This window comes from Bos indicus, chromosome 1 (assembly GCF_029378745.1).
Source record: "Bos indicus isolate NIAB-ARS_2022 breed Sahiwal x Tharparkar chromosome 1, NIAB-ARS_B.indTharparkar_mat_pri_1.0, whole genome shotgun sequence".
Lineage (NCBI taxonomy): Eukaryota > Metazoa > Chordata > Mammalia > Artiodactyla > Bovidae > Bos > Bos indicus.
This window is the reverse complement of record NC_091760.1, coordinates 69877982-69901927: the sequence shown is the minus strand read 5'-3', so window position 1 is coordinate 69901927 and position 23946 is coordinate 69877982. Positions and strand designations below refer to the sequence as shown.

Below are 23946 nucleotides of genomic sequence, written 5' to 3'. Positions count from 1 at the left end.
TCTCTGTTTGCCTTCATGTCTGGAAAATTTGGAGTTAAGTATAATACCGAAGGCTGTTAGCCATTCACACTCAAGTTTTTGGCAGAATGTTCTGTCTCTCTTTTTAGCCCCACAGGAAATTGCTTTAATAATTGACTTTCAGGGGACCTGGGGTTGAAGTTTTTCTTGCATAGAAGCATTTGTACAGTGTTTATATATATGTGTGTGTATATATATAGAGAGAGAGTCTCCTCCACACACACAGTAATGAACATCTTCCCCATTTTACTGATCTAGAAACTGGGCAGCAAGTTTAAAGGAGCCTGAGGTCTGGAATCCTTGGTGACAAGGTCTGGATTCCAACCTGGCTCTTGCTCTCCAAGGCTAGTGTCTACTTCTCTCCCGTGGATGCCTCCCAGCCTCCATGAATCCAAGCTGGTTCCCTGTTTCCTGGTCCTAAAGTGCTCATCTGTTAACTGGTCATAATCCCCCCAAAGGTGGAAGCAGATTCTGGATTAAAGAAGATGTAGCTGGGAACTTGGGGGAAGGGCACAGGTCAGAAAACCAAAGAAGACCCTGCAAAGAGGTCATAGGCTTGGATGGAGGGGACATGTTCGCAGGCCGCCGCCCCTCCCCGACTGTGGTGTGGCATCCAGGGATGGGAGGGGCCGTGTGCTGAGAGCTGCTCTCTCTGCCTCATGGGAACCAGAGACAAATACTGTAGCAGTCCGGAATTCATTCTGGAAGAAATCTCGAACATTCCTCTGAGTCAGACTCCAGTGGTTTTTTAAAAATAGACTCATACCAACAGGCAGCCCAAACTACATCAATCTCCAGGTGGCTTGAGCAGCACATGCAAGGACAAGTCAGGGGAAGCAGGCTGGGCTCCGCCACTCAGGCTACAGTGGTAATTATAGTAATCATTCTGCATTTGGGCAGGCCTTCACTGCTTGCAAGACTCCTTCCCACGCGAGTGCTTCATAGACTTAATGCTGGGTGCCGTTATTGCCATTTTACAGTTAAGGAAATGGAGATTTGAGTGGCATCCCTAGTTGAGGGGCAAAGCTGGAATTTGGACTAAAATCTTTGGGTCCTTAGATTCTTCACAGTCTAATTAATGAAGTATGCCTCGTCTGGGATGGGAGGAGGGGAGGGAGAACAGACCACTGGGTCTCCCATCCTGCAAGTTCAAGAAGGCTTCAACCCACTGGTTGTCAGCTAGAGGTGAAAGATTGGTTCCTCTGAAATGTCTCTGTGGGCGTATGAGGTGTGGACCCTCATGTGGGAGCAAAGTCACCTTCGACATTGCACCTCTGAACACAAGAGAGTACATCCACATTTCAAACGTGTGTGGGCAGTTCTACGCAAAGAGTTCAAAGACATCTCTTGGTGTCTCTGGGAGGCTAATAATTTTGATGGCAGATAGAATCACCTGGTAGGATTTACTTCTTGAAATTATGTCTGAACAGTGTGTTTTTAGAGGTTATGAAATGATGAAGAATCATTGTCCTGGCATGCATTCCCCAGTTACTGCGCTGACTTGGGCCTTTCTGCACAGCCCGTGGGGCAAGCTTGCAGAGGCCACGCCTCCCAGACACTGCCTTTTTCTCTTTGTTCTTTTCCTCTGAATCAATTTCTTTTTCCTTTGTCTGTTGACTGTCTTATTATAGAACCAAAAACCGTTTTCTCTCTTATAGCTGTAGATAAATCTAATAGTTTTTTTTTTTTTCCTTTTCTTTTTGATGGTGCTAAAATTTGTAATACTCTCCTATTTATAGATAATTTATGATAATGGTTTGTGTCTGCAATGTCAAATATGCCCTAGAACTAAATACTATTGTTTGCTAAATGGCTAGAGAGGTAGAAATAGGTGACACAATGTAAGCGTAAACATTTTTGCCCTTGTGGGGGTATTTTAAGTAACCACCTTTGTTTTCCCCCTTTCTCTTGCCTTCTCCTCTCTCTTGCCACCTGAGTTCTTATATCTGTACCCTTCTTTTGTTCATTTCTTCCCTGTTTTCTGTTTCACACACACCTTTATAGTCTCCTGGCCATACTCCCACCCATGTGGTAGGTGGACTACTTCCACCCAGTTTGTGTCCATGGAATTGTCTGATTCACTATCCACCAGTTACCTAAAGTCGTTTTTGCTGAGAAAACAGAACACTGCTAAGGAGACTCATTCTTAAAGAGTTTCCTTAAAAATTGCTGAGCCCTGTGTGTGAAAAGAGTGGCTTCCCTAGTGGCTTAGATGGTAAAGCATCTGCCTACAATACGGGAGACCTGGGTTCGATGCCTGGGTGGGAAAGATCCCCTAGAGAAGGAAATGGCAATGCATTCTAGTACTCCTGCCTGGAAAATGCCATGGATGGAGGAACCTGGTAGGCTGTGGTCCGTGGGGTCACAGAGACCCCATGTGAGCAAGAGGAGAACCTAGAGCTGCATCCTTAGCACCCGTATTCCATCAGTCACTGCTTCCAGGAAAAAGATGTCTTCCAAGAGGCACACGGTCACTAAAGAAAAGTCGCAGGTGGACCGGCTTTGAAAGCAAAACCCATCCCTTCCGCCCCAGCAAACTGGATGACCTACCTCTAACACGCATGGTCTCTCGGTTGGCACAGGTGACAAGACTGCATTCCAGCTGCAGGTTCGCCAGGTGGAGGATTATCCCGTGGACTTGTACTACCTGATGGACCTCTCTCTGTCCATGAAGGATGACCTGGAAAACATCCGGAGCCTGGGCACCAAGCTAGCTGAGGAGATGAGGAAGCTCACCAGCAACTTCCGGTTGGGGTTTGGGTCTTTCGTAGACAAGAACATCTCTCCTTTCTCCTACACAGCGCCGAGGTACCAGACCAACCCATGCATTGGGTGAGTGACAACCACCCTTCAGTTGGGTATTTAAGGATGGAGAAATGGTTCAGCAGGAAGACTGACCCTAAAGAAAGGCCTAGGGAGGTCATATCTGGGTGGGGGAGGGAACCTGGCTTAGGTGTCAAATTTGCTGAAGGATGTTCTGGCTCTGTTCTCCCTCTGCTTGAGAAGAAAGAAGTTGTTACAAGGTTGTGTAACACTACAGTGATGATAGCTCATTTGTTTTCCTGCCTGCCTGACACAGCAGTGTTTTCTACATTAGTAGATTTTAGAGAGTGTTCTCAGGAAGTGATGGACACCGATAATCCGGAGCAGGCAGAATAATTTAAACTTTCCCCTTGTTTAGAGTAACTCAGGTGTTTGGAATGAGTGAATTCAGTCTGTTCCTATTGTTTATATAAATAACTATAATTACCTTGACAAAACAAAATGAAAACCCTGCCCTTTATAAGTGTGATTTTTTTTTTTTCTAACATAAGTACTTGAATTAGAAAAGATTTGACACATTATTAGAGAACAGCAGTTTCTAACTACGGCAATGAACAAATCTAAAAAATTATGTAGTGACTCAAGCTTGATGGAAGTTTATTTTTTGAACTCATCTAAGGGCAAATGGGTCTCCTGATCAGTGGGTACCTGTCCTCTAAGCAGTGACTTGGGACCCAGGCTCCATTGGTTCATGTGTGGCTTGTAAGGTCATCGTGCCTCGAGGATTGCTCCTAGGAGGATACTCTGGACCAGAAGAGAGTGGCCTCTGCTCCTACATTCGTTTCTGTAGTACTGGGTTCTACAGGGAGGCTGGGAGCTAGGTTAGCTGTGCACAGTAGAGGAGATAAATGAGTTGATGAATAGGTTTCTGCCCTGGTACATTTGTGTATTGGAGGTGGAGGATCTCTTCCAAACACAACCTCTGTGAGGTGGGTTTGTTCAGATGGCAAGACTATGTGGTGTGACAACAATGAGTGATAACCTTCAACTTTTTCTTATCTCTTCTCCATATTCAGCTTTGGTTAGGCTTTGGCATCTGAGGCCCCAAAACAGTTACTAGATAAGGAATAGGTAAGACTTAAGTTCTTACTAAGTGTCAGGCACCCACTGTACTTCATACCTTATATGGATTGTCTCATTTAAATTTCCTAGCAATCTTTTGAGGTTTCTAAAGTAGAAATGAGCTGTAGTTTTAAGATAAGGAAAGTGAGGCTTAAAAAGAATAAATAACTTACCCAAGATTATACAAATAGTAAGGGGCTTCCCTGGTGGCTCAACCAGTAAAGAATCTTCCTGCAGTGTGGGAGACCTGGGTTCAATCCCTAGGTCAGGAAGATCCCCTGGAGAAGCGAATGGCAACCCACTCCAGTATTCTTGCTGGAGAATCCCATGGACAGAGGAGCCTGGTAGGCTACAGTCCATGGGGTTGCACAGAGTCGGACATGACTGAGGGACTAGCACTATCTATCCACACTTGGAATATGAATCAAGATGAACTACTTCCAGAGTCTGTTTCCATTAATGCTTATTTTTACCCCGTCCAAATCACACCACTGCACAGTTGCTTTATTTGAGTTTCAGTAATAATACAGTGAAGATCGCTCAGTAGTGTCCGACTCTTTGCGACCCCATGGACTGTCTACCAGGCTCCTCTGTCCATGGGATTTTCCAGGCAATAGTACTGGAGTGGATTGCCATTTCCTTCTCCAGGGAACTTCCCAACCCAGGGATCGAACCTGGGTCTCCCACATTGTAGACAGACGCTTAACCGTCTGAGCCACCAGGGAAGTCCAATACCCATTCCCAAACCACCCAGCCTTCAGGGCACTTGCATAAGGGTCATGTTATCTATGCTGCAGTAATAAGCAATCAATCCCCAGATCTCAGTGGCTCAACACAATGAAAGTTTATTTCTTGCTTGTACAGAATCTCGGAAGAGCTGCTTTCTGTTGCAGCTCTTCTTCAAGGGGTGACTCAGGGATTCAGGCATCTTGTGATGTCTTTTGATTCTTTGTTTCCTTGACTTTCCCTGAAGGGAAGGGGCTGTTCTTAAGCCCCTGAGCCTGTCTGTCCTCTTGGCTCCCGTTCGGCAGCCTCAACAGTTTTCAGGTCTGGTTTGGGCTGGGTGGGGGAAGGGCCGAGGTGATAGTTATGCTGGTATTGTGTGTTCTGAAACCTTCATCCCTCTGTACATTCTTCTGGAAGTTAGCTTCCAGATCTTCTTAGATCTTCTCTGGGGATTGCAATAACACAGTGGTGGAGAAAACAAAAACAAATTTTAGATACAGATGAAATTCTGAGCGCCTTAACCATGAAGAGGTACTAGGTGTCCTCATTTGCGGGGTTTGGCTTCCTCCTGGCCACTGCTGGCTGTGGTGTTATTGTTACTTTGGTCCTCTCCCCGAGTCCCCTGCGCCACATCTTTTTGTTGGAGTTCTGTTACTTGCCAGGAGCAACAGCATCTTAATCAAAAGTTTTTTCAGTTCATCCGGAATGGTGATTCTTTCTGTTGCTTTTCCTCTCTGCCCTCTGGCTGGGCCCTGTCTCTGGACAGGCAGGGTGTGTCTGTACTTCGATTTTTCTGGGGACCATCGGCGAACTGTCAGATGCTAGATTGGAAGCTGGCAGAGGATGAAGGGCTGGCTCGGGGCCCTCAGCATTGAGTATTCAAGGTTATTACACTCTCATTCAGAGCTGCTTCTCCAAGCCCTAGAAGGCAGAACCAACTGCAGACAGTAGAAGTTTTGACAGTGAGTACAAGGCACACTGACAGGCTGCTTGGGAGACAGGAAATCCGGTGAAAGAATGGGGGTTTGAAAGGAAACATCAGATCTGAGCTATGCAGATCCCTCCTGCCTAAGCTGGGCAGCACTTGAGGGAGTTGCTCCCTGAATCAGTGAGCAGGCTGAGATAGATGTCCTGCATCCAGGCAGTGGACTCTGCTGTCGCCTGGGTGTCCTCGGAGATCTCCCGCCACCTCTCGGAGAGAACAGAGCGAGAGGATGTAGGCAGCTGTTTCTGCCCTTGATCCAGCCTGTACATGGGCTTTGTTTGCTTTCCTAAGTGTCAATGGCACTGTGAATTAGTTACCAACAGTTAAGATAAAAGATTTAACAAAGAATGGCCAGGATTTCTAGGTTTTCTCCAAAAACTAGGAGGTCTGGTAAAGCAGGCTGGTTTCACATGTTATTGGCTGCCACAGTCCCTACCTCTCCCTCTTGTCTCCCAGCTGGTCTCATTCACTGGTTCTGTTACTGGGCCCTCTCTAGATTCTTGGATAGCAATGCCATAGAAACAAATGTTGCTCCCATAAGACTCTTAGACAAGCAGAGCTTTTTATTGAAAGGATAGCTTATGCATAAGAAAGAAGGTGGAAAAGAATGTCAGTTCCCCAAAGACTGTCTGATAAGGGGTTTTAAAGGCAGTGTGAGGGAAGAGGGGCTGTGGTTTGCCTGATGAGCTTGTGCTCAGTTCTTAGATTGGTTGGCATCAGGGTGAAGTTTTGAGCATCATCACCCTCTGTGTGCCTGCAGTCAGCAGTTTTCGGCTTGTGGAGGGGGCGGGGCGGGCCTGCTTCCTGCAAAAACAACTTAGGAATGTGTGTCAAGGTTTTATCTATATCTTTTGGGGAACTGGGAGTTTGGCAATTCTGCTAGGTGGTGGTTTTATGGTTCCACTTTTGTCTTTTGGAAGCCATGTACAGACAATCTCATGTACAGAGATGGAGCTCGTCTTTTATGCCTGTGGGTCTTTAGTTGTTGTCTCAGAAGCCCAAGCTTTTAGGCGCTGTTCCTGGTCTGTGAAGCCCACTTGCTCAAGGCCTTTCGCTCAGTTCTGTTCCAGAATGGCTGTACTCTTGTCTCCCTGTCTCATCTTGAGTTCTGTGCTTGGCTCTGTAGATGCTGTCTGGGATCCTTGTCTGTTCTTTTCCTTCCACTCACGTGGAAAGAAGATCACAGTGTTCTCCCCCAGTGGTACATTCTGTAGGTTTTTCTCCCTATGATGCTGGAAGCAGCAGTAGTAGCCCCTGGGAAGTTCTGGGGAGATGGGGGTCAGGAGGAACGATCTGACCACCTGTGCAGGACATCTCAGAAGAGAACCAGTTTCTCATGGGGCTTTCCTAAGGTGTGTCCCTCCTCCTGCTCCAGATGTTTCTGCCAAAGGATGAAAATCCTAGACTTATCTTCTCCCATCTTAGAATGAACCAGAAATGCCAGAACTGAAGTCAGTAGTACTAGGGCTGCCATAAGAAGAAAAAACAAAAAATAGTTTAATCATCAGATTAAAGAACTGTTTAATTCTTTAATCAGAGTTTCTGAATTTAATCAGCAGCTCTGGGTATTAGCAATACTGTGTTCCTATACTATTCTGGGTAATAGGAATAGTGTCCTTGGGAAGAGTCACATCATATTCACTGATACAGGATTTGACGGATTAATCCAGCCTGGTATTTCTGGTTCTGAACCTTTTTCTTTTGTTAGAGGTATAGAAGCAGCTCATAGAAACAGACTATAGAGTGGCGGTTGCCAGAGGCTGGGGATTTGGGGGTGGGGGAAAGGGGGAGAAGTTGGTCAAAGGGTGCAGACTTCCAGTTATAAGGTGAATACATTCTGGAACTTTAATACACAGTGTGGTGGTGGTAGTCAACAATACTGTATTTGAAATATATAATTGTATACTTGAAAGTTGTGAAAGAGTTGTTAAATGTTCTCACGCCCACGCACAAACAGGGGAAGTACATATCTAAAAATCTTTGCAAATGAGATAAGACATTTTGTCTTTTATCGTTTATATTTTTTTCCTTAACCCTTTGTATTTCTTCCAAGAGGTCATGGTACTCCTTTACCACCTCGAAGGCATTATTTTATCATCTTCTGGAATGTTCTGTGGCTGGTGAGAAGTCTGCTGTCCATCTAATGGTTTTCCTTCTCTCTGGTAACTTTTAATATTTCCCTGTTTTTTCATGTCCTATACAGATAGGCACTCCAGTGTGACTAGGTTGGATTCAAGTACTTTTATTTGCGTTGTATAGAGCTTGCTCTGCTTGTTTAATTCTAGAGTACAGCTCTGTTCTTGAAGGTTTTCGGACATCTGATTGCCTCCTCTGATGCTCTTCGTTTTCTTTCTGACACTGCTAGATGTGTGTTGGAGCCACTCATTCTAAACATCATGTTTCTTAAGTTTTCTTCCATAATTTCTCTCTCTTTCTTTCCTTTAGCTGCATAATAGAAAATGTCTTCCAGTTTACCATTTTGTTCTTCAATTTTTTAAAAAATCTTTATTTTATATTGGAGGATAGTTGAGTACCAGTGCTGTGTTAGTTTCAGGTGTACAGAACAGTGCTTCAGTTATATCTATACATGCATCTCTTCTTTTTCAAATTCTTTCCCATTTAGGTTATTACAGAATATTGAGCAGCATTCCCTGTGCTATACAGTAGGTCCTTGTTGGTTATCTATTTTAAATATAGCGGTGTGTACATGTCAGTCCCAAACTCCCAATCTACCTTTTCCCCCTCTCCCCCCTTCCCTGGAACCATAAGCTCCTACTCTTAAGTCTGTGTGAGTCTGTTTCTGTTTTGTAAGTAAGTTCATTCATATGTTTTTTTTTTGAGATTCCACATATGTGCCATGCTGCTGCTGCATATGCAATTTGTCTTTCTCTGTCTCACTTCACTTCGTGTGATAATCTCCAGGTCCATCCATATGGCTGCAAATGGCATTATTCCATCTTTTTAATGGCTGAGTAATATTCCATTATATATATATGCACCACACATCTCTTGATGGACGTGTGGGTTGCTTCCATGTCTTGTCTATTGCAAACAGCGCTGCAGTGCACATTGGGGTGCCTTCATCCTTTCAAACCATGTTTTTCTCTGGATTATGCATAGGAGTGGGAATCCTGGGTCATAGGGCATGGCAACCCTCTCAGTATTCTTGCCTGGAGAATCCCCATAGACAGAGGATCCTGGTGGACTACAGTGCATGGGGTCGAAAAGAGCAGGATACGACTGAGTGACTAAGCACAGCACAGCACATAGTGTTTCTATTTTTAGTTTCTTAGGGAACCTCTATACCATTCTCCATAGTGGCTGTACCAGTTTGTATTCCCATCAGTAGTGTAGGGGGGTTCCCTTTTCTCCACATCCTCTCCAGCATTTATTGTTTGTAGATTTTTTGCTGATGGCCATTCTGACTTATGTGAGGTGATATCTCATTGTAGTTTTGATTTGCATTTCTCTAATAATTAATGATGTTGAGCATCTTTTCATATGCTATCTCTTGGCCATCTGTATGTCTTCTTTGGAGATATGTCTGTTTAGGTCTTCTCTCTCTCTTTTAAATTTATTGGCTATGCTGGGTCTTCGTTGCTACTTCGGCTTTTCTCTAGTTGTGGTGAGCAGGGACTACTCTCTAGTTGTGGTGTCCAGGCTTCTTTTGCCGTGGAATGTGGGCTTCAGCAGTAGTGGCACTTGGGCTTGGTAGTTTTGGTTCCCAGGCTCTAAAGCATGGGCTCAGTAGTTGTGGCATAGAGGCTTAGTTTTTCCGAGGCATGTAGGATCTTCCCAGACCAGGGATCGAACTCGAGTCTTCTGCATTGGCAGGCAGATTCTTTACCACCAAGCCACCAGGGAAGCCCCAAAGTCTTCTCATTTTTTGATTGAACTGTTTGTTGTCTTATATTGAGCCACATGAGCTGTTTGTAAATTTTGAGACTAATCCCTTGTTGGTCACATCATTTGCAAATATTTTCTCCCAATCCATGGGCTGACTTTTCATTTTATTTATGGTTTCCTTTGCTGTGCAAAAAAAGCTTTTGAGTTTAATTAGGTCCCATTTGTTTATTTTTGTTTTTATTTCCATTAATCTGGGAGACAGCTCAAAAAAGATACTGCTGCAGTTTTATGTCAAAGAGTGTTCTGCCTATGTTTTCCTGTAAGAATTTTATGGTGTCTGGTCTTATATTTAGGACTTTAATCCATTTTGAGTTTATTTTTATGTGTGGAGTTAAAGAATGTTCTAATTTCATTTTTTTACATGTTGCTGTCCGGATTTCCCAGCACCGTTTATGGAAGAGAGTGTCTTTTCTTCATTGTATAGTCTTGCCTCTTATGTTGTAGATTAATTGACCATAGGTGCATGGGCTTATTTCTGCACTTTTTATGCTGTTCCATTGATGTATATTTCTGTTTTTGTGCCAGTGCCTTGTTCTTTAGTTTTTAAATCCATGCACCGAAGTTTCATTTTTGAATTTGAGTGACAATATTTTTTCTTTTTTTCAGACTTTTGCTTTTTTATAATATTTTTTCATAACCTTCTGATTATTTTTTCTCCCTAATACTATCCCATTCTAGTCTTTGGTATTTATTCCTTCTTCTCCTCAGTGTTTTAAATATGTTTGTTTTAAAGTGCTTTAGATCATTGTGCTATCTGTTTCTTGAAGATCCTTCAGTTGGTTGCATTTGCTACATTCCTTCATGGTGGTTCATTTCTCATAGGGTCTGTAACATTTTCCTTAGCTCCTCTTTAGAAGAGGTTGTTTTCCATCAGGGGATCCTATGTCCCAGGTATGCTGGCTTCCCTGCAGGGTGGTTTTTTGTTCCCTGCTTCCAGGATCCTCCAAGTCTCACTGTGGGACTAGTTCTCCTGTTTTGTTTCTCAGCAGGGGGGTTCCTTCCTTGTACAAGTAATGAATTCTGACTTGTTCAGGCCTGGGGTTACAATCTTTGTGGGTGATTCATCCCACCCTGGCCCTGGAGTGCATCTTCCTTGCTTCTTTCCCAAGCCAGGGGCTGGAATTTTTCTGGTTTTAATTTTAGTGACAGGGCAACTCTTCGTGGCCCACAGCTTTATGCAGAGAACCCTGTTCCGATGCTTGACCCTGCGTGGCTGAAGTCCATCATCCCTGATAGAACCTGGCCCCAAGCCCCAGATTCTCATATTGAAAACATTGAGGAGAAGAAGGAAGAAATACCAAAGACTAGAATGGGATATTATTAGGGAGAAAAAACAATCAGAAGGTTATGAAAAAATATTATAAAAAAGCAACCCAGTGTAACCAACTAGGGTTCTTGGCCTCCTTAAGCAATAGAAATTAATCAAAGGCCAGACGAGAAATTCAGGCAAAGCTTTATTGAGGTCTCTGCTGCAGCAGGGGCAAGTAAGAACGATCAACAGGTTCTCTTGCTTGCTTGCTTCCCGTCCCCCCACACCACCCCCCGCCCCGTTGGAGCCGGGAGTGGTGGTGAGCTTGTTCTTATATGGGCTGAGGGTAGGGGAGCATCCAGGGGTTGGGCTGGAGGGGGCTTAGGTGGTCTGCCCATCCCTTCAGTGCTATTGCATGCAAGGGGGCATGTGCAGTACCCTGCTTTTGCTCCTGACCCTCTGCTTTTTTACTCCAGGCTCTTCAAAAGTGGCAGATGGGTTTTTTGGACTCTTATATCTTTTGTCCAGTCTGCCCCAGCTGCACATGCGCTCCGTCTTGCACAGTTTCTTTGTATTTTGTTGCTTGAGGAGAGATGTGTCCAGGTGCAAGCATTGCAGCACTACAGCAAAGGGGCCCAGGTCCCAGCCTGTCTGACAACATGCCATGGTGGGGCGGCAGAGGGCCCCTTTGCCACGAGATCCCTGCTCACTGCTTTTCCTGCTCACTACTTCCCACCTACTCTTAAGTCCATTCATTTGTGCAGTGCTTTCTTCTCAGTTCCTGGCACCTGGGATTTCCCTGCGAAGCTTCCAGTCTTGGCTACATATTAACATTTTTCAAGATTAGATTTTTATACAGCAGTTCTCTTTGTTTAGAAGAAGAGGGGAGGTCTTTCTCTGTCAGCTCCAGGGTCCACAGTATTATTGTTCTGAAGCATTAGACTGTTTTCTGGATTTGCCTAGATTTAATGTCTTCAAATGGGATTCACTTTTTATACACACATGCGCCCCCAAGCTCTTTAAGCATATATATTTTATTCATCTTCCTGGTTCATCATCCTTAATTTAGTAACAATTTAGTAGGCCCTAAATCTGGGGTCCTACAGCAGAGACACAGGTTTGGGGGGTGGGTGGGCTTCCTGACACAAGATCATCGAACACCCAGATCTTCAGGTTCCTCAGTCAGCTCTCCCAGGGGGAAAATAACTAGTCACAGGTGACATTATTTTCCAGTGACTGCAGAGACGTTCAACAGAGCCTGTGTGACAACGCTGTTTTCCTCTCTAAGAGGTGCCTCTGATTTGTTTGTAATAAAGTTCTCTGCGGTGAAGACTTCTCTCTGGTAAATGCATTCTCTAGTTCCTGATTATTAATAGTAATTCTCTGCAGTAAAAATATATCTATTTAACTGTCCTTTGCAGGAAGGGAAGGGAAAGGTGAAAAATGCTGATTTAGCTGAGCTTTTCTGGTTTTCTCATTGAACAGCAGTTGCTGTTCTGTTCTCCTCCCTTCCTCAACCAACCCCATCAGCCATAGCAGTAAATACCCGTAGTCCACAACCATGGGCCAGCACAGCACAGGGTGAAGTTGCTTCAAGGGCGAGGAAGAGTCTGTGTACATTTTTTCTCTCCTGGGTCCCTCTATTTGCCAGATCACCACAGTGGGACTCACTTCCTATTTCTCAGCTCACTTCCTATTTCCAGCTGGGAAATTTTCTGTGACCTTTCTCTTTATGGCCAGCTGAGAATGGGAATATAAAGTTTGGATGGCCTGGAGTCATGGGTTATAGACAAGCTTGATCTGTGCAAACACAAGGGGTGGGGAAAGATTTAGGTGGAAGGAAGAGGGAGTAAAACAAAGGAAAGGCAAACAGGGACAGCCTCTGATGGTTCTCATCCGGGAGGCACCACAGCCATTACAGCAGTGGGGTTGACCATCCACAGCTGGCTTGCAGCTGGTGACTGATGGAGCAGGTACTGAAGGACCTGAGAGGAATGGGGCAGCCTCTTAGAAAGCCCAGGGTTGCCTCTTGTGGAGGAGGGGAGCCTCTCAGACCTGCCCTGGCTGCCCTTCAAGGTGCAATTAGGCAGGAGCTGCTAGGTCCTGAGCCGGCTTCCCTTCCCATGCACATGGCTTGGATTGGGTTATGAAGCCATCCCCTTGTGCCTGTCTGTTAAGTTTGGTTTTCATCTTTATTCTGAAAGAGAAGCTTCCTTAGCATGGCCACAGACCTGCACAATCTGTCCAGCTGGCCGCCCAGCTGCCTCACTGCCCATCTTTGCTCTTACTCCCAGCCCTACGGTCTCGCTGGCCGCCCTCCGCCCTTGGGCTCACCTCTGCCGCAGGGCCTTGTATTTACTCTTCCCTCTCCCCCTGTATCTAGTGGACCTTCCTGGAAGCGGTGTCAAGCCTCTCACCCTATTCTGTTGGCTGTGTGCCCAACTGACACTCCTGCAGCTATGGTTGGGATCTAACTTCCTCCAGGAATGGGGCCACTTGGGATCTCTACTGTGGACTGAAGATGAGAACACCCAACACTCCGGAGAGTTGTTTTTCGTTATTGTTCAGTCACTAAGTTGTGTCTGACTCTTTGCAATCCTGTGGACTGCAGCACGCCAGGCTTCCCTGTCCTTCACCATCTCCTGGAATTGGCTCAAACTCCCTGGTGGCTCAGACGGTAAAGTGTCTGTGTACAATGCAGGAGACCTGGGTTCGATCCCTGGGTTGGGAAGATCCCCTGGAGAAGGAAATGGCAGCCCACTCCAGGACTATTGCCTGGAAAATCCCATGGACCGAGGAGCCTGGTAGGCTACAGTCCATGGGGTTGCAAAGAGTTGGACACGACTGAGCGACTTCACTTTCACTTTCATGTCCATTGAGTCAGTGATGCCATCCAGACATCTCATCCTCTGTTGCCCCTTTCTCCTTCTGCTCTCTATCTTTCCCAGCATCAGGGTCCTTTCCCACAAGAGGGCTCTTCCCATCAGGTGGCCAAAGTATTGGAGCCTCAGCATCGGTCCTTCCAATGAATATTCAGGAGAGAGATATGGCATTAGCCTTCTATTGAGATGTGATACTTCCCTCTTTCCAAATTTCCAGATAGAATATTCCATTTCAAGATGATTTGCTTCTAAATGATTTCTCTTTGCATGCATCTGGGAGAGCTGACAGTTTATCATTCCAATATTTATAAATGAATGAGGAGGCAGGAAGGGCATTTTCATTCCTGTTGCATTTAGTGTTTGCTCATGTGCCAGCGTGTCCTGGTTGTCTCTGAGTGGGTTGACAGGAGAGGTTATGTGATCTTTTATCATGTGACAGCAGCAAAGTGGATGTGAGAAGCTGGTTTTGTAAAGTCACTCTGCCATCCCTTGACACTGCCCGCCTTCGCCAGCCCCAAAACGCCCCCACCCCCTTCCTTAGGCACTGCTGAGGCTATGATGCCCGTGCTCCAGGCCCTTGCCTCTTCAAGGCGCATGTCAGGGCTCCTCTGTGGCATCTTCCTCAGACTGCAGAAGCCCATCGTTACCTCCGCTTCTTTTGACCTGTTTGTCCATTTCATGCATTTACAGCCTAATGCATGCTGTCTTTCCTGCCGATTAGGACTTGTGTTTGGGAGGTAGGAGCTGTTACTGCTCTGCTGTCCCCCGCGTATCTGTCCCAGGGACACTTGGTAGGCGGCTGAGTATTCGTTGGTGCCACTCAGGGCACTCAGTAAAGGCACAGAGTATGTTGTTGTTTAAGATTTTAAGATAATGAAGGAAACGTGACTCTTGTCCTCTTTCTCTCTAGTTACAAGCTGTTCCCAAACTGTGTCCCCTCCTTTGGGTTCCGCCACTTGCTGCCTCTCACGGACAGAGTGGACAGCTTCAATGAGGAAGTTCGGAAACAGAGGGTGTCCCGGAACCGCGATGCCCCGGAGGGTGGCTTTGACGCAGTGCTCCAGGCGGCCGTCTGCAAGGTAACCTTCCCTTCTGTCCCGTCCCCGCATGGGAAGTCAACAAAGAGGCATCAGTGTGGGTGTTGGCATTGCCTGCGTATTTTAAGCCACCCCAGCCCGTGGGCTCCCGTCCGCTGTTGCATCAGAGGGTGAGCTCAGTGGGCCCCTGGGGAAATCTGCAGCCATCAAACCAGCTGGAGTGCAGGGATAACTGGGGGCTGGTGCGTGTCTGTGTCAGGGTGTGGCTGTGTACAGTGGGAAGCCGTCTTTGCCAGCAGACAGCTGTTCTGTGTTTCTGCATTTGACTCTTTCGTCTCTTTTTTGGGGGCGGGGGGAGGGAAGGGGTGGAGTCAAGCCATACGCATAGAACCTTGTAGAGCTTTATGACCCAATTTTCGTAAAGATTGCTCTCTTGGGGAAATCCAGTGAAAAAAGAAATTGCTTGTCATCTTTGGTTTTGTTTGTTTGTTTGTCTTTCTCCTGTTTCTCTATAATATATGAATCCAGAGGGAGGACACAGACTTAGGTCAGAAATGAACTCAGGCTTTGAGAGGTTCCAATCTCAGCAAAATATATAAATGGAATGTTGGTAATAATTTATTCTTAAAATAATTTTCTACTGTCAAAACAACCCAATAACATCAACAAAAGATAAAAATAAATGTCACTCTTGAATTTTGCTATCCCAACACATACTTCAGAATTTTTTCCAGAGTGGTCATCACAGACTATGCATAATTGGTAGCACTTTCTTGAACGTTTCAGTGGGCTCAGCAGCAGGGCGGTGGTCGGGACACCCATGTCTGGGGGAGGAGGGCTGGGTAGGGAGGTTAGCATTCAGTTTGGGGAGGCCGCATAACTGATCTCAGAGAGCCTGTGTCTAGTGCTTCAGAGACTCACTTCTTCTCTCAGTCCTTTACAAAATGGTAAGAGAGCCATGGTTGTCCTTCCTGAAATATTAATAAAACCCCAAATGGTAGACAGGGGGAATAAGGGGAAAGGAAAATGTGAAGGAAGCACAGCCTTCTCAGTCTTCTTCTTGGTCCCACTGGCATTCTGCCCATCCCTGTTCCTTGGGGCCGCCCTGGAGAGGAAAGTCTCACAGTGGCCCCTGCCCAGCTGCTGGCCAGAGGTGAATGGTTTGATTCAGAGGCCCCTGATGCTTCATAGCAGCCCAAGAAAGGCAGACAGGACCCAGCTAGATTAAGCTCTGAATCTTTCAAGTAAGTCACAAAGTAGTTCATGGATTTGCCTCAGGAAGAAAAATTATGACTCTCATTCAGGTTTTGACTCTCGTTCAGATACTGACTGTATGGGGTGCCATCTTTAGAGATGTTCTGCCAAATCCACTGCTTGGCTGAAGAAAATAGTGCAGGGAGAACACAGGATCCCTCTCGTCGCCCCATCCTGGGAATATTGTGGGTTTTCTTTTTGAGGGGGAAAGTCATCTTTAAGGCTTAGGGGGAAGAATCCAGTAACAGGCCTGTACACTGTCCAGTTATATTAATTCTGTTTGATTAGATGAATCAGAGTGGCGTGATGGAATGCTGGAGGTTTGGTGGTCTGTGGGAAGCTATTTGATTTGTTCTTTGCCCAACAGTACCTTCCCTTATTGTCCCAGACCCATGACAGTATCCTTCCCTTTGAAAATGTAGTATTTTAAGACTCGGGTATTGAGTGGAGATGCTAACAGATTTCTTAAACTCATTGCCTGCACCTGGTTGTGAATTGTTGGCTAAGAGGCATTTTAGTCTGTGTTTCGGTTTCATATCTTTTGGCGTTTTTTCTTTATTCCCCACCCTGCCCTTTGCTGTGGGGAGTCTGTGGAAAGTTACTTAATTGCTTGGAACTAGGCAGCTTGATGAGACCCCAGCTTTTCTCTTCGCCATTCCTTCTCCGTTGTGCTGTGTCACTCTTTGAGTACCGATCAAGCAGTTTCTTTCTCAGTTGAAATCACCTGTTTATAACATGTCATCTTTCCTGGTTGACCACAGGCTTATTTATAGTAGCTGAATATTGGAAATAGATTACGACCTGTCTGTTGATGAAAGGCTGTAACAATCATACCCTATAAGAATATTTGAGCACTTGAATAATTCTTAAGATAAATTAAGAGAAGAAAGAAAAGCAAGTGATAAAACAGTGTAGAGGTATGACTGTATTGTGCAAACAAAAAAGAAAAATAACAGAAAAGATTGGAAATAAGTAGACCAAAGTGTTAACAGCAGTTGACTCTAGTGATAGGATTATGTGTGGCTTTTTTTCTCTGTGTTTTTTTAATTTCATATTTTACTTAAATTTTCACAATAACTAACATGTGATTTTTAAACTTTGTAATGGAACATTTCAAACATGTGAGAGTAGAGAAAATAGTGAAATAAAACCCCATGTACCCATGGTCCATTCTTAGGCAGTTACCAATCTGTAGCCAGTCTTGTTTCATTTGTATTCCTAACCACTTTATTTTCATTATTTGATGTAAATCCTAGATATCATTTGTTTCAGTGATATTTAGATTTTTAATGTTAATTAGATTTCAGTGATAATGAGGTTTTTAAAGTTCTTTTAAAAGCCCTAAGCATGCCTTATCTTGTTGACTATATTTTCTGCCTCCTCCTGATTTGCCCAGATTAAAGGCCCTTCCTTTTAATCCTACAACCCGAATGTGACAGCACCAGCAGGCCTGTGATCTCTGCAGTTGGAGAGAGGCTCCTGCAGGCTGGAGTTGACTGGGCAGCCCCAGCGCTGTCTTCCTCTGACCCCATGCCCTGGAGATGGAGCTGATAACAGGCCTACTCCCAGCCCACAGGGGCGGGTGCTTTGTTCTGATTTCATTCTCACTCTGGCTTCCCTAGGATGGACTGATAGTTACCAACTAGAGAGACTTAGGGGTGTGGAATGCTCACATGACTGGTCTTGAATCCCACCCTGACCACCGACTTTACATTTCTTGGGAAGCTGCTCTTTGCAAAAAGAAGGAAACAGTCTGTTTCTACTTAGGACTGTATTTAGGTTAAGTAGAATTCTGCTTTTATGAGTGGACATTCTGAGTTGCCATCTCTGCCCCCTGCAGGTCACATTGTTAGGAGAGGCCATGGACCAGCAGCCACAGCTAAGGAACCCCTCTGTCACCCGTGCAGGCGTGTTTCCCAAGACTCTACTGGCCTGGGCTGGACGAGGGAGGGCCACTACCCCCAATTTCTTATCTTTACCTAGAGACCTGTTATTAAACTTGTTATGCTTTTTCTTGGTCTGAATAATGGTTTCACCCTTTACTGCTTCTGTTGCTCTCTGGGGACTTCCTAGAAGTTGACTGTAAGTTGTTTATTCTGAAATTGAGTAGGTGGAAGTGTGATGAGTGGTTCAGGTTGGAACCATGGCTGCTTTCCTGCTCTCCCCAAATAGGGAGAGCTGGTGCCCCGGGGAAACAAAGGATGGAGGGGGTTGCCCAGGCGCTCTGAGTTGTCAGTCTCAGCTCTGCTGTTCTCTGTGACTCTCAAGTCAAACCAGTTCCCTGCAAAGTTATGCCTGGCTGGGTGTGTCCCAGCTATGTGGATTCTGTGGGCTGCTTTCTCCCGTCAGACAGAAAAATCAGATCTCTGCAACCCAGCCTGTTTCCCTTTGGCCTCACCTTCTAGCCCCCTAACATTTATCCATCTTACCCTTTAGACAGATTTTCTGTTCTAATCTCAATTACCTAATTTTGCATTATTTTTTTAAGCATTGTATGCCTTCTCAGAAATAGGTTAATAAGTGTGTCTCAAAGCCAACAAAGTAAGTTTGCATGTAAACAGTCTTGGTGTGGTGTGGATCCTTTATCCCTTGACTACTGAGAGAATCCTAATGTAAAGTGGGGACCACAGCCCCAGAGAGGCTGGAGGGACAGCTTCCTCTGATAAGACTTCCTGCAGGAATGCAGATTCTGTGGGTCTCTGGAAGCAAAACAGTGGCTGCCCTTGCCCCACTATCGTCCTTGCTCCAGGTGTTTAGTATACATTAGCTCAGATTCTCACAACAGCTCTGTAGTGTATTGGTGGTGTTGGTGCACAGTTTGGGGGCTCAGTGGTAAAGAATCTGCCTGCCAGTGCAGGAGATGCCAGAGGCACGAGTTCAGTCCCAGGGGCAGGAAGATCCCCTGGAGGAGGAAACGCAGCCCACTGCAGGATTCTTGCCTGGAGAATCCCCATGGACAGAGGAGCCTGGCGGGCTACAGTCCTAGGGTTGCAAAGAGTTGGACACAACTGAGCACGCATGCCGTAGTGCCCAGTTTACAGGTGAGGAAACTGAGTATCCCGAGGTTCATTATACTGACTGTTGGTGACAGGTAGAGCCAGGTTTGAACCAGTTCCAGTTCCTCCTAAAGCCCAAGCCCTGTCTATTTCCTGGTACTGGGCACTTTGGGAAGTATCGATAGTGCCATGCAGAGCAGAGAGGACTTGATTTAGAGTCCTCTTGTCCCGATTCAAGCTGTGTCTCTTCTGCTACTAATGGCTCCATGGTGGTCTGGGTGCTCGGCTGGAGGGGAGGAAGTCCAGGGTGCCCTCCAGCTGTGCTGTCAGCGCCCCTTTTCACAAAGGCCGTGTCATAGCCTTGTTTGTGCCCCTTGCCCAGAGCCTTTGATTTTGCTTTTTGTCTCTCCTGGTTCAGTTTTGAGCCCAGGCCAGGCAGTGGCTGCTGTGGATACAGCAGAGGGTGGAGAATTCCCCAGTCCTGGAGGCAGGCTCAGCTCCGAGAGGTTTTCACTCTGCCCAACCTCCCCTGGAGTTGATTTGGCTTCTTTTGACTGTTGTCTGATTTCTTTTAGACCTGAGACTTGTCATTCTTCCAAGTGCGAACTGAGAAATGTAGACAATTGCCTTTCTTTCTGAGTTATCTGTCTCAGCGTGTGTGAGCTGTTTCTGCTAGCAGATCACACAGTGGTTTCTGGGGCCTAGCTCAACCCACCCTGCTTGCTCTTCCCCTGGTCTTTGTGAAGCCCGGGAAAGTATTGGATTTCCCTGTGGTCCATGGAGGCTGTGGGGCTGTGTGGCCTGCCCCACACGGGCCCTCTGTCCATGCTTATAGGTGTTTTTGTTGGAGGTGGTACAGGTTCTCCTTGGCTTTCTGTTTTGCAGATGGTTGTGGTTTAACGTGGGGCTTCCCTGGTGGCTCATACAATAAAGAATCCACCTGCAGTGTGGGAGACCCAGGTTCGATCCCTGGGTTGAGAAGGTCTCCTGGAGGAGGGAACAGCAACCCACTCCAGTATTCTTGCATGGAGAATCCTATGGACAGAGGAACCTAGTGGGCTGCAGTCCATGGGGTCTCAAAGGCGGCGGGGCGGGGGCATGACTGAGCAACTAAGCATGCATACATGGTTTAATGTGAACTTTTGAATCACTCAACTGTCTTGGTCCCTCGAGTGATATGTCCTTGTTCTGCCTCCTGCCTGTGAGCTGTGCTGTAGGCCTCACTGTCCTGCTCACAGCTGCTGGTTCTACACGAGGGGTAAGAACAGACAGAGTTACAACTCAGAGTTATCAACAGGGCACAAGTGAAGAGTTTGTGTCTCACTTTTAAAAATAATTAATTAATTCATGGCGGCTCTGGGTCTTCATCCTTGCGTGGGCTTTTCCCTAGTTGTGGTGAGCGGGTGCTCCTCTGTAGTTGCGGCGTGTGGCACACACACTCATCGCAGTGGCTTCTCTGGCTGTGGAGCACAGGCTGTAGGCGAGTGGGCTTCAGTAGTTGTGGCTCATGGGCTTAGTTGTCCTGTAGCATGTGGGATGCCCCCAGACCCAGGGATCCCCCCAGGGATCAAGCCCATGTCCCCTGTGTTGGTAGGCGGTGTCTTTACCACTGAGCCACCAGGGAGGCCCATGTCTCAGTTGCCTGCATAGCTGTCCCCACAGCTTGGCTCCTTGGGTGACGATGGCAGGGAGGACTCAAGCTGGGAAAAGTTAGAAGGCCCCTTCAGTGAATGCCTGGTATTGTTTCAGATGACGGGCTCATTTTTGCTCTATTTGAGGAAAAGGGGGAAAGTGACAAGGGTTTATTCTTGGGCTCTCCTGACACTGCTCTTCCTAGCCTCCATCCTGGCCTCTGCATTCCAGTCACAGTGACCTTCAGTCCATTACTCTGACTCATGGGAGGCCCTTTGCACCTGCTGTTTCTTCTGCTTGGAATACTCCTCCCCTGTATTCTTGCATTTCTTTCAAAAATTAAAAACAATTAATAGACTATATTTTTTTAAGAGCAGTTCTCTGTTCATAGTGAAATTTAACAGGAAGTACACAGAGTTCCCATATACCCTCCTCCCATACGCAGCCTCCCCCAGCAGAATGACACATCACTGTCTCTCAAGGCCTGTAGTTGATGCAAGGTATTTCTTGGTGGTTCTGTGGGTTTGGACAGATATAACGACATGTGTCCCCCAGTGTCATATCATGCAGAGCATTCCAGTGCCTATGCATCCCTCCCTCCTCTGCCCACGAACCCTCTTTTAATGTTTGTTCTCTGCCTACTTGGGACCTCTGCTTGCTTGCCTTATGTCAAGGAAGCCTTCCATGATCCTCCTGGAGAGGTTGGGGTCGCTGTGCACCAGGCCCTTGGTCATGTCAACGACAGTTACTTTTATTTGAGCTACTCCTTGAGTGATGTCTGCCTCCCCTGTGAGACTGGAAGCTTTCTAAAGGCAGGGAACCATGTCTGTTTTCACACACCTGGTTCTGCAGCACCAAGCTCATTGGCTGCACACAGCAATTTCTTCTTGAACATTGGGCAAACAAGGAGATGCTTTGTCCTCACTGGTTCCTTCATGCTTCTGAAGTTTAGGATGCCCAAGTCTATGCTCCCGAGTACTCCGTGTCATTCACACATACTTCACACGTCCTCTAAAGCAGAGCCAGAAGTACTGTTACTGGACCATGCTTTCCAACTTAGGAGTGTTTATTGTGTGCCCAGTAAGTGCTCAGTGACAGGTATGGTGAAGGAAATTAAAGAAAGATGAGAAAAAGTCCTCATCCTCCGAGATTTGATCTGAGCTTGCAGATCCACTCAAAGGAAATAGAACAACCTACTTGTAAACATTAAATAGAACCATGTAAAATCATGGACATTTTACTATCAATGAAATTTGATATTTGACTATTGATAGTTTCTCCTACAAAAATTGAAAATGCATATAGTTCAGCTTCATATACTACTAGTGTTGTCTTTAGTTGAGGTTGGACTCAACATAAGAGTCTGCATTATACACGTTCCACTGTGAGTTGTTAGGGCTTGGGCTGCAGATGAATGTCTAAATCCTGAGTCATGGGCTGAGATTTCCTTTCCCTGAGGAATGAAATGAAACATTTTTACCTGTAAGTTGAACCACAGACAGATTTTTTAAAAAGATTTTTCATTGCAAAGCATGGACAGAAACAGGAGGAACAAACATCAGTAGCATCAGTAGGAATGCTACTGATGAGAGCATGTTTACTGTTACAAAGTGACAAAAGTAGGCTTAAATGTCCACATGATTGGGGAAGTGAATCAGGGAGAATCCAGCCTTGATTTTCCTCATGTGCATCGTTGGAATTGAGACTCCTTGGTCCCCAAGCTCAGCTCTGCTATGGGTTCTGCGCCTTGGCTGGTCAGGTCTGCCTTCTTCCCATCCTCATTTCCTCCCTCAAACCTATTCTCTCTCTGTGCTTGCCTGAAAGGTCAACACACAGAGTGTTTCAATTGTGACTTTGAAAATTTGTTGGGCACTTACTTGTCTGCAGGATGCCCCATTAGCTGCTGTGAGAGATACACAGATGATGAAGCCACAGCTCCCGCCCTGGGGAGCATCTTTCCAGTTGGACGACAGATGCCTATATGACAGTCTAAAGTACTGGTGGAATGCACAGACTCTGTCGAAGGTCTGGCTTAGGGGACCCAGTAGTTAACTAAGTGTTCTTTCCCTTCAAGTGATCACCTTTGTCTCTTTGCCTCCCTGTATTGTTTCTGAGGCTATGATGCTGATGATGTTATTGATTACCATTGGCTGAGAGCCAGGCTTCTATGCCACGTACTTCATGGGGCTTGTTTTACCTAATCCATTGAAAAGAAAGTGAAAGTGAAGTCCCTCAGTCGTGTCCGACTCTTTGTGATCCCTTGGACTGTAGCCTACGAGACTCCTCCATCCATGGAATTTTCCAGGCAAGAGAACTGGAGTGGGTTGCCATTTCCTTCTCCAGGGGAACTTCCCGACCCAGGGATTGAACCCGTGCCTCCCGCATTGCAAGCAGATGCTTTTATCACCTGAGCCACCAGGGAAGCTATATTATATTGTCCCATTTTGATGATCAAAACAAGCCTGGAAAGGTTGAGTAGCATTAGAAGGTCTTACAACTGGAAATGACAGAGCCAGAGATGGAACTGTTCCCACTCTCCCAGCTCCTGAGACAGAGTTCTTAACCTTGACCTTAGAGAGCCTGCGGCTTTTTGTGGCCACACAGGAGCAGAAAGGTGGGAGGGGTGTGCTTCCAAAGAGGGCGGGTCCTGGTCTCAGGAAGCATTTTGGTTTCCTGTGTGACTCAGTTCACCAGCAGAAGAGCCAGGACCAAGTCTGTCCCTGGGGAGACAGCTGCACATGCTGCTGCCCTCTGGAGCACAGAGCTTCCTGTTTACCAGAAATAGTTATAAGGAGGCTCCAGCAGCCTCTGAGTTTGCTAGGGAAACCTCAAGTACCATGCCAAGGTCCGTGTGCTGCCGGAGCCCAGCCCTTGGGGTGATGCACATCTTTGCCCTTGGCTTCCCCATCTGTGAGATGGGAACTCTGAATCCCCTTTTGCATTTATAATTTCCAGCATCTGGGAACCGTGGCTCTGCTGTTTGGCTCTCCCACATAGCGCTATGGAGATACTTTCTCAGATGGTACGTCCTTCCCAGCAGTGAGGGAGTGTGTTCCATGACAACTGAGGCCCGTGGCTGTGTCGACACCTGGCTGGAGGCCCCAGGTGTTTGAGTGACCATTGCTTTTACTTAGATAGGCTCATGTTGAGAACAGAGAACCCCATGATTAAAGCTGGTGTTTCTGTCCTTGCAGAAACTGCTAGCTACACGGCATCCTGACCTAAGGCCTCCCCTGTATTGAACTGTGTCTACCAGAGAGAGTACTGTGGGCTTGTCTCCGAACAGGGACAAGCTGAGTTGAACAAGGCAGCCTGCCTTTGGGTGGCCCAACCCATGTCCTCTAAGGCTGTTGGGTGGGGTGTCAGCTTTTCTCAG

The 23946-nt window shown here is 46.3% G+C and overlaps 1 protein-coding gene across 2 annotated transcripts in view; it reads left to right on the top strand.

Moving 5' to 3' along the window:
* The window catches only part of ITGB5 (integrin subunit beta 5), a 115580-nt gene that overhangs the window by 26280 nt on the left and 65354 nt on the right, over window positions 1-23946 (top strand). For both annotated transcript variants that reach the window (XM_019956879.2, XM_070788757.1), the window contains exons 4-5: window positions 2601-2850; window positions 14562-14730. In XM_019956879.2, coding sequence (XP_019812438.2) covers window positions 2601-2850; window positions 14562-14730 — 419 coding nt within the window. The remainder of the gene's footprint in view (window positions 1-2600; window positions 2851-14561; window positions 14731-23946) is intronic.